The following is an 11,081-nucleotide window of genomic DNA, read 5'->3' as shown; positions in this document are numbered from 1 at the left end:
TTATATGTTGTGTACTGCATAGTATTTTCTGCCTCAGCGAGCGAGCCTTAAGTGAGCGAGCAAGGCAGCAAGCCTAAAACATACAGCTAGCAAAATTTTAGATTTTAGCTTACGAAAAGCATTTTGGGTAAAAGTGTGGACCCAACATGCAGTGCGATATTCACATAAAACGGGCGTGATGACTTAATTTATGCAGTTACAGATTATTGCGTCGATCTCCTGGTACGACAGACAGTGTTATTGATACTTGACTTTCGCCATATGAGCGCATAATAACTTTTTTGACAGCTCAACTGGTCTGTTTCGTGACGATAATGTACGAGTTTTGTTTTGACCATGGCATGCAGTTCTGGTGCCGTTGTTGCTGTACATCGTACGCTTTTATTGTGGATTACAGTTTCTGTAAGATATTATTTCTGCCTTATTTTTGCTGTAGTAAATTTCCGCTCATTTTATGATATATTACGCTTGTCTAAAATTATTTCAAAATTAAAACGTTTGACATAACTTTGAAGACGTTTAGCAAAGAATCTGGTAAGCTTGTGTTAACTTCCGTCATGCTGCTTAAGGTGTGAACATAATCAACCTATGGCTTTCGTCAAATTAGGTCATGTACCCACTTCAAAAATTGTAATTTTTTCATGCGTCCATCGAGGAAACAAAAAAATTTTTGACCATCATGTTTCTCTAGTAGTACTTATCAACTTTAGCATGTATATCAATCGTATAACATGCACATTAAAGAGGAAAAATTGATTATTTTATCTTGAATATATGATCAGAGAAAGGTGAAATCAATGTTATGTTTTTACGTCTTAGGTACAGTTGTTCCCTTCATTTGAAGGGTATGCAATATTAAACGATAACCTCGGCAAACTCCGACAGCGTCTAATTCCACACGAACTGCATCGCGTACATATCACAATTGCTGTTTTCTCGTTGAAGACCAAAATGTTTTATTCTTCGCTTCAATGTACTCATGCTAATTTGCTTACCATGATATTTTTTTTATGAAGTTAAGAATTTCTTTGTATTGAAATCCTCTAAGGAAACAGCAACGAATGATCTCTTCCTCATTGCTTTGTTCAAGATTTTCATGTTCATCGGCGGCATCGTATTCTATAATGTTTTCGGCCATTTTAAATTTTATGGAAGTTAATCTGGCTAATCCAATCCAACTCAATGATATAACTTCTTCAATTTTCTTCCACCGTAAGAATTTCAAATGTTGCCATAAGATTTTTGTATTCAAATGTTGCCATGGGCTTTTGAAATGTTGTCCTTAATTTCTAAAATTTGCTGTGCATTTGTAATTTCACCATGTACTTTGAATGTTGTCAAGCTAACATCGCAGACATAAATTGCGGTAACACTTATAGGCCACCGTAGTTACCTAAGTGCGCATACAAGTTAACGTTTGTTTGTTCACGCAATCTTTCAGCATGTTGTAACTATTTGTCAAAAAACAAACTGCTTAGCCTTTGATAAGCACTTCTCGAAATGAATTTCAGTTTAGCATTTTTTGAAACGCCAAGGTTCGATAATAAGCTTTCTTGAAACTAATTTGCTATGATTAAGATCATTTTTTCTAAGAAACTTTGCACTATCCTTGGATAGCTAGTTATTAGATAAATACTATATCGTCATTTGTCGTACAAACGATGTGTGAAGAGTAAAATCGTCCTTCACGGATAAATCGAACGAAATTTTTGTCTGTAAATGAACAGAGTCAACAGAGTGATGATCAAATGAGTTTAACATATGAAAAGCAAAACTTCCCTGCTAGTTCATTAGTTGACCTGTCCTGTTAAAATTTATTATTCGTCTAAAACTCCTGTGGACGTTGTGGTCAAGTAGCTTTGAAGCCGAAATATTTATAGTTGTATAATTATGGTATGTGCGTGTCAGTCTATTCTAAGGTCATGTTGTGGTTATCAAATTGATACATACCCTTCCATAATTGGCTCTACTTCAACTCTCAGTTCAATACTTTTCTTGGCCCTCACATTACACATACAAGCGAAAATCATTTGAGATGCTCAAAAGTTATACTACATGAAACATTTCTTGGCTCTGGGACTGTAAAGTCACTATTGAGAGCTTTTACTTATGTATTGTCTACTTGTAATAACACATTAGATGTACTCTTGTCCACCATGCGGTCAGTAAAATAATCGTGCCGTTAAAAGTTCCGATGATAACATGAAAGCACATTGCGTTTCTACCCAAGTGAATCGCCTCGATGCAAATATGCAACCGTTGATAAAACATACTACTACTAGAATTAGTATTCTTTGCAAATTTTCTTTACGTTCGTTACAAATGTTTATCAACAGAAAAAAACATGCGTGCGTAACTTAACATTTTTATTATCCACTCCTCCACATTAAAAAAATTTTCTAAATTGTGACGTCGTGCCAGGGAAAAATCTTAACAGACACACGCCAAATGGAGATTTCACCATTATATAGGTCGCGTAAAAAGACTGGGTCGAGTAAATTAACTGTCGCATTTCATCCCCTCATGAACGTTCTATCCCCCCATCCGCATTTTACCCCTTCATCCGCACTTCATCCACTCATCCGCTTTTCATCCACTCAACCGCAATTTATCCCCTCATCCGCCATCCGTATCTGCATTTTATCCTAACCACATAGTCAAGTGTTAATCTACAATGCAGCAACTCCTACGAGTTCTATCAGGGGTTAGGATAAAATGCGGATACGGATGGCAGATGAGAGGATAAAACGAGGATGAGGGGATAAACGCGGATGAGGGGATAAAGTGCGGATGAGTGGATAAAATGCGGATTAAGGGATAAAATGCGGATGATGGGGATAAAACGTTAACGAGGGGACAAAAAGAGCTGTTTGTAGTGTTTAAAGTTGGAGTGTCGAACACAATTGGTCATCCTAAAATAAAACAAATATTATAAGTTTATGAAATTATTTATTCTACGGTCGTCATCATCATTAACACAAAAAACTTCATGGCAAACAAAATTAATATATCCATTTTTTCAGCTTTATTGCATACGTATATATATATATATATACACATATCTTCGCTGTATGCTGCAGGTGAAGTTAATTGAAAGAAAGCCAACAATGTATAAAATCTGAGTCGCTTTAACAAACTTACTTAGACTTTGTTTTGAAACAAAAGTTTTGTCTGATTTGTTGCTAACCTACAAAAAATACTTATTTGTATGTATGTACTTTTGTGTAAACTTGAAGCCATAACAATTGATCATAACATGTATGTTTTTAAAGAGCCGATACTTTTCGAAATAAGGATATCTTTCAATCAAACAAAACTCACTCATCACATATGAATTGAATTTCCGAACTCAAGTAATTGATCAAGTTGGAATTATTCCAAAAATTTTTGAGAAAGCTTGAGGTAAAGTGAAGTTTATTGTTGTGTTGAAATTGAATGCTTCTGAGCATTTCAAGCACTACACTACTACACTGCACTATTTGTAAAACAGTAAGAATGTAAGCCACAAAGATAATGGTGGTAATGTTCTGCTTGATGTTATTTTTTTTTATCAATGACATTAGGTATTTACTTGTGTATTTAACAAGTGTATGGCTTAACCTAAATTTTACATAACCTTAAATTTTCTTCTTGAAAATAAAACCTTTTAGTACAAAATCCATAGGGCTGTGAAGACTTTCCTGTGTATGGAAATTTTAATCATAGTGATCTCCAAACTAGAAATTCCCTGAATTGAAGTTATTGATCTATAATTTATGATGCGTGCTTTTGGATAAAGATGAAAAGCATTTTAACAGCAACGTGTTTTAAGTTTTTAACAGCAACGAACAACAATCTCATTGTATCAATGGTAGCTCTTCAAAATGATAATGTATGAGTGTCAAAGGTTTGAATATAAGATATAGTATTTTCATACAAGTCACATCCGAGTAATTGTAACAATTTTCCTTACGTAATACAAATGTATATCACCCCCAAAGCAAACTTTTTATAACCCAAGTGACATATTTTAGTGTTGAAAACTGAGAGAACAGAGAAGGTCTGAGCCCGTTTTATACTCCAATAGAACATTGAAGTCTGTAAGCATATAAATAAAAACCTCTTATGAAATTATCTGATCCAACTGATCCAACAATGTTGTTAATGTAATTTTAAAATCCTCAACAACTTCCAGTGGAATCAGTCTTTAGGAGTTGATTTTACCATTACTTTGTGTAAGCAAAGTCTAAGTTACATGCAAAATGGCTTCCAGCGCAGTCCAAGAAAAACTCATGCAATATGGAGCAAACAACACGAATATTCATGAAAATAAAAACTGTAGCAGTAACGACGACGATACTTACAGCGGTATTACAAAGAATTGAAATTGAGGAGATTTTGTTTTATCATTACGATAGGTTAAATAAAATAAGCATATTAATTTCTCCAACAGCCTGAGCCTGCCAGGTACATTTTTGTCATCGATTTAAGCTTTCTTGGGATCTTTTTTCCCGTGCTAGGGTTTAAAACTTCTTAAAATTATCCTTAAATGCGTTGGGAACTTAATATGAACATAGTTATGTGAATCAATAGTTACAGAGATTCTATCATCAGTAGCGGATCTCGGATAGTTGGAAGTCAGAATACCTTAAAATAATTATAATTAAATTTCAAAATACTCTATAGACAATCCTATTTGTAAAATTTTTTCTTCAAAATATTCATTGGAATTTTTCAAACAACAGAATTATTCCTATGGTGTTTTGAATTTAAAATAATGTGCTGAAATGTATTCTTACTTATCCTGATCTGCCCCTGGATATCATGTTTTTGCACTGTCATTCTTTATGCCATTTGTGTTTTGTATTTATAGGTACAAAAGATGGAAATTATGGTTGGGCTGATGCCATGGCGAGGATTTCGATCAAAGGAATACCAGAAGACAAGGTATAAAGTATATGATTTTCAAAATATCCATAAGAAATTTGGTTTTGTTAAATTTACTAGGACCAAATTTCTTATGGCTACTTTAAAAACTATCTGTTTGGCTCTAATATTTTTATTGAGAATCCTTTTCCTGCCTGGCACCTCACTGGTAACAGTAAACATATGAATTATAGCAACTCATTGTGATACTGCTGAATGAACTTTAAATTGTTGTCTCTACTTTTCCTTTTAACTTGCTTTTTAGCCAGTAGTATTGAGCAAATACAAGAAAATTGAAACAGAAAGGACGCAAAAGCAGGAGGAAATATTAAGACAAAAGGTACATTTTTGCTTGGCCAGGCCCATTGCTGTCACCCAATAATTTTATAGTGTACCATGGGTGTCAATCCAATATTGATTGAGGGGGTTCTGATGAAAAACATATTTGGTGCAACTGTTGGATCTTGTGGCTTGGGGTTGTAAGTTAAATTTAACTATAAGGTTAGTTAAATTTAACTTACAATATTTATTTTGTTCTTTTGTCAACTATCTATATACCAAATTTTTTCAATTAGTGTTTTAATTAAAAATTCCAGCCTTGTAGACAGGTCTCACTTTATATTATATGGAATGACTTAGAAGCTTTTTAGGAATCAATGTTTATGTTTTTATATGAGTCCAAAGTTTGCTGACATTGTCACATGTACTATGTGGTACATATATTAATTGTTTCTAGAGGAATTAATTGCTACAGCTCTTAGCTATATCTGGAGCTAATTTTGTTTTGCATGTATGTATGTCAGATTTATGATTGGATTATTTAAATATTTGGACTGTAACTGATGGTGTTTTCTGTCAATTTCCATGTATATCAGTATTTTTCGAAGGAATAGGCAATAACTCAATAAATAATGTAAATTGGATAAAAATAATTACTCTATTATTGAAAAGCAAAAACCCAACTTAAATGTAAAAATGAAAACTGGTGGATTTTATTAAAAGTGTTTATGATATTAAACACAATGTGTCTATGCTCAAGCACAATATCTGAGAAGCTTTTGCATTTATACATTCAGAATATCTCTGCAAACATTGGAAAAAAATTATTGAAATTTGTGATTATTTTCATCATAATAAGGAGACAAAATTCATGTTATGAAGCAGAGGCCAAAGCATTGTGATGCATTTTTATTTCACCCAGGTTCTTGCATGAACATATTTAATGAGTTGCTGAAATCTTTTTCAATATATTTGAATTATCTAATTCTAAATTTTACAAAAACATCTTTGAACACACTATTAATACTCAAGTTTAGTCTTTCATCAACATTTTATCATTACAGTTCATCACCCGAGAAAAACATGAAGCAAGAGAGAAGAATCACGTGAAACCAGCACCTAGTAATGATGAGAAAGAAAGAAACTTAAAGAGAATTGCTACTAAAGGAGGTTTGTTTTGTAGTTTATTCAATTAAACTGTACTTGAATAAACTATCACTTTATTCAAACTTATCCTGCATATAATCCTAAATACGTAGCCTCCAGTTGAAATTTTAGTGAAATGTTATTGAAAACTAAGTAGGATCCTCCGATAATCTGGAATTTAGATGTTGAAGTACAGCCTCCATTTTAATTGCAAATAAAGTTACAGCAAATGAGTGCAGTTCATCTATAGCTGTTATCCAATATCATTAATCCTAATGTAGCTACATTGGCCTACATTTGTTTTGCTGCAAATTTACAGCAAATTAAGACCTTGACACAATGTGATCAAAATATTGAGATAAGCAATTTTTTGCAGTTGCAAAGTTATTTAATGCTGTCAACAAACACCAGGAGGATCTTAATGTGAAACTTAAATCAGCCCCAACTGAAGCAAAGAAGGTTAAAGGTTAGTAAGCAATTTTCTTATAGCAATAAATGCAATGGCTTTGTTCCTCTTGCCAGGCTATTATAGGTACAATGTTTCTCTCAGTGTATTTACCTCATAATTTATAACATCTACTGTGGTAAAATTTCAGACAGTTTGTCCAGCCAACTGCATATGCTCAGATTATTTATTTATAATTCATGATCTACCGAGCAATATGCAAATAAAACTAGGTGGCTGTTATCATGGCCATACGTAAACTTGGACAGTTTCTCAGTCAATTCATTTAACTGTCAATGCTCACATGATTTCTCCAATAATTTGTTACTGATTAGATACTTTGAAATCGATGCAAGTAAATTCAGTTGTTTAATGCCACGACTGTGTACTCGAGTAGTTAGTGAAGTGTACTGCCCATGCTCAAATAACATGTCTTATAAATTGTGACAGAGTGAGCTAATTACTCTTAGTGCAGTGCAAGGAGATCTAGTTCATTTGTATGAGCTCTAGTAGTTGGTTGAGTAGACTGTGCTGATGTCAGTCATATGCTATTGGCTATGTACAGTACCGCTCGCGTATTTGAAACGCGTATGATACGAAAAACATACGCCTATGATACGAGAACGATATGCGTATGATACGAGAACGATACGCGTATCATACGAGAGCAATACGCGTATGATACGTGAATGATACGCGTATGATACGAGAGCGATACGCGTATGATACAAGAACGATACGCGTATCATACGCGTATCATACGCGTATCATACACAAAATTATGTTAACAAATACGCGAGCGGTACTGTATGTTGTCTGTCTGTCTTCAGTTTGTTTCAACAAATGCATTTTAAAACTCATTATCTCAATGACCGTTATAAAGTAAATGGTTTGAACCCGGGAGTATCGTTATATGTTTGTAAATGATGATCGTCCAGGTTAATAAAGTCCAGGTTAATAAAGACTTCATTTGACTCTGAAGATGACTACCGCTAAGGTTGTCGAAACGTCAGTCAACAAATACAAAAACAGTCCTTCTCAGGACTTTATTAACCTGGACGATCATCATTTACAAACATATATCAATGACCGTTGTTGGCCTAATGTCCTTCTTTATACGTAAAAGCAAAGTAGGCAGTTCATAGACTTTACACCGTGTACAAATTTAAAATAAGTTATTGTGTAAACTGTTAACAGCAAGACAACAACTGGTTCTTTACGTGGACTATGGCTTGTGATAGGTTTTATTAAAAAAATGTTTTTATTTACAATGAAGTCAATTGATGATTGACTCATGCTAGCTACATGAATTAAAATTAGATAGAAGTTAATGGAAAAATGAGATAAATTCATGAAGCATTTTATAGTTGATTCAAATTACAAGTCAAAGGCAATGTTTTTTGAAACTTTGCACTATTCTTGGATCCCTAGTTTTCTTTATATCTCAGTATTGAATTCAACAAGAGTTGAAATATTAATTTAGAACATCATATGATGTTCATGGGTTTGTTCACATTTGTATAGTAAAAAGAAATTGTGGAAATCAGCTCGAATCAGTATTCATAGATCTTGTGGTCATTTGATGAAGAAAAGCTGTCTTATTGTGTGTATTTCTGTGTTCGTGTTCTATAATTTTTAATAAAATTTCTGGTTTAAGTTGTATGCTTTTGATCTACGTGCTCTACTGCAGTTTCATATGCACGTTGAAAGACTTTCACATTTGTTCATTTTGCCACATAAAAGTACTCAAATTCTCAGGCAAAGTCATCATTAAATGGCAAAGGCATCATCAAACAGAACCAGCAGTTAAAGGAATGGCTACTCCGCAAACAATTAGACCCATTTTGAGTAAGTTGAATTGGAATTCTATTTCAATGTTTGATATGACTTTAGCAAATTTAAGTTGTGATGTTGTTCATTATTTTAGGTCAGTGTGAACCTAAAGGAATGGCTACTCCATAAACAATTAGACCCATTTTGAGTAAGTTGAATTGGAATTCTATTTCAATGTTTGATATGACTTTAGCAAATTTAAGTTGTGATGTTGTTCATTATTTTAGGTCAGTGTGAACCTAAAGGAATGGCTACTCCGCAAACAATTAGACACATTTTGAGTAAGTTGAATTGGAATTCTATTTCAATGTTTGATATGACTTTAGCAAATTTAAGTTGTGATGTTGTTCATTATTTTAGGTCAGTGTGAACCTAAAGGAATGGCTACTCCATAAACAATTAGACCCATTTTGAGTAAGTTGAATTGGAATTCTATTTCAATGTTTGATATGACTTTAGCAAATTTAAGTTGTGATGTTGTTCATTATTTTAGGTCAGTGTGAACCTAAAGGAATGGCTACTCATAAACAATTAGACACATTTTGAGTAAGTTGAATTGGAATTCTATTTCAATGTTTGATATGACTTTAGCAAATTTAAGTTGTGATGTTGTTCATTATTTTAGGTCAGTGTGAACCTAAAGGAATGGCTACTCCGCAAACAATTAGACACATTTTGAGTAAGTTGAATTGGAATTCTATTTCAATGTTTGATATGACTTTAGCAAATTTAAGTTGTGATGTTGTTCATTATTTTAGGTCATTGCGGACATAAAGTCCACTTGTTTTATATTCTAGTTGTTTTGATGAAGAGGTGGATAGATTTCTTGAAGATTTTTTTCAGTATGTATTTTTAAAAATTTTTATCTTTTGAACATTGATACAGTAGAACAGTCAGTAAGATTGATTTCTTTTTATTTCAGAGTGGTCGTTGCTAGTTTCTTTGAATAAAATGTTTTAGTCAATAAAATTTATTTAAGAATATCAACGTCTCATTTTCTAATTTGTTCTTTTTTTCTGTCAAAAGTATTTTTCTCCAATCATTGCAAGTGTACTTGATAAGTACTAGCCCATTTACCATCGGAGTCATGTCTTGTAAACTATCAAAGAAGGCTTTAATGACTTCTTCCTCATCAATTTCTGATACTGCATCATCAAAGAATATCGTACCCTTTCATCATTCGGCATCATCAAACATTCATGTCGCCTTTGGGATGGATGATCACGACAGCAGTCACAGTCTTTTGGCACAATTTTGTGTATTTTAAAACCAATTTCAGTAGCATAGCACTTTAACAGTTTACTTTGTATATTGCTTTGGCGTTCATCTAAAACATTGCTCTCATCGTCAAACTCGAAGGACGATTCCTTCACTCTCTTTGCCTGCCCAATGTCAACTTTTAAAGCATTTCGTTTTAGTTATACAAAAATTAGGTAGTAACTTTAACTCATTAAAATTGTAACGTGTTCTCCTTTTTTATATTCGCAAAGGAAACAAGAAAATTGATCTAATATTACTTTAAGAATAGAAAACAATTGAGAATTTTAATTAAGTTTTATCGTGTTTCCAATTAATCATGTCATCCTGTAGCCACCTTCGTTCATTTTATCTTTTTTCCGGTTTACTTCCTAGGTCTGGAAACTGATTAACACGGGTAAGAGCTCCTGTTACTTCCGGGACCATACCTGCACGTTAACTACTCACATGATTGACATTACCTTTGGCGCGTTTCCTAAACTATCTTTGAATCTTTGATAAAACAATATTTAACAAATAGGAATTGCGGATATTACTGCATTGGCATACTTTTACGGGAATACCCAAAGAATGCAAAAAAAAAAAAACAGCCAAAAATTTGACTGTATTTGGAAAAAATGCTGCAATACTTTTAATCAAAAGAATGCAAACTTATTTAAATGCATCGGTACGAAGACGATTTTGAATTCCACTAACAAGAAGCCATTGTAAAACACTCGATTAAGAGAGTCCGTTCAAGTTGAAAAACGTATAGCAATTTGCATCTGGCATTCCACGCCTTCAATTTTTTGTTTACTTTTTTGTAAATATATGGGTTTTATGAGTATTACTTAGTTTCTTTGTAATTCTTCAGACCCCCGTTATATTTATGGAAATATATTAAAGACGTGTCCCAAGAGAGATGGCTACAATAGTATGAAGATTACAAAAGTTGAAAAGTCAAGAAGGAAAGATGCTAAAAAAATCTAGCGAACTTCACAACGTTAAAACACACAGCAACGTTGACAGTGACGGCGAAAGTCAAGAAGAAGCTATGGAAACATTGCCGGTGTTCACGTTAACTGATTCGGGAAAGAAATGTAAAGAGATGGAAGTATCAGTCTTAATTGATAGAAAATCAGTAAATATGGAGTGAACACGGGAGCTGTGGTATCAATTATGCTAGAAAATGTGTGGAGAAAGGTATTGTCTGCAAAATGCATACGAAAATCTAAGA

At 33.3% G+C, this 11,081-nt stretch overlaps 1 protein-coding gene across 6 annotated transcripts; it reads left to right on the top strand.

Moving 5' to 3' along the window:
• The first annotated feature begins 4,224 nt into the window (after nucleotides 1-4,224).
• On the top strand, nucleotides 4,225-9,591 carry LOC124455922 (RRP15-like protein). 6 transcript variants are annotated; one of them, XR_006952051.1, is made up of 10 exons: nucleotides 4,225-4,347; nucleotides 4,853-4,926; nucleotides 5,171-5,245; nucleotides 6,249-6,354; nucleotides 6,707-6,796; nucleotides 8,534-8,623; nucleotides 8,836-8,889; nucleotides 8,969-9,022; nucleotides 9,234-9,287; nucleotides 9,406-9,440. XR_006952051.1 is itself a non-coding variant. In XM_047006533.1 (10 exons), the coding sequence occupies exons 1-10, from the start codon at nucleotides 4,242-4,244 to the stop codon at nucleotides 9,566-9,568; spliced, it is 771 nt and encodes a 256-aa protein (XP_046862489.1). In that variant the 5' UTR covers nucleotides 4,225-4,241; the 3' UTR covers nucleotides 9,569-9,591. The 6 variants fall into 6 exon arrangements, 2 of the variants coding, with proteins under 2 accessions (XP_046862489.1, XP_046862490.1); XR_006952049.1 differs by lacking the exon at nucleotides 8,969-9,022 and adding an exon at nucleotides 9,102-9,154 and having other exon boundaries at nucleotides 9,406-9,439; XR_006952050.1 differs by lacking the exon at nucleotides 9,406-9,440 and adding an exon at nucleotides 9,367-9,403.
• The last annotated feature ends 1,490 nt before the right edge of the window (nucleotides 9,592-11,081 follow it).

The sequence above is a fragment of the Xenia sp. Carnegie-2017 genome, unplaced genomic scaffold (genome assembly GCF_021976095.1).
Source record: "Xenia sp. Carnegie-2017 unplaced genomic scaffold, XeniaSp_v1 HiC_scaffold_4, whole genome shotgun sequence".
NCBI classification, from domain to species: Eukaryota; Metazoa; Cnidaria; class Anthozoa; order Malacalcyonacea; family Xeniidae; genus Xenia; species Xenia sp. Carnegie-2017.
The sequence above is the reverse complement of the archived record's forward strand: the minus strand, read 5'-3'. Positions and strand labels throughout refer to the sequence as shown.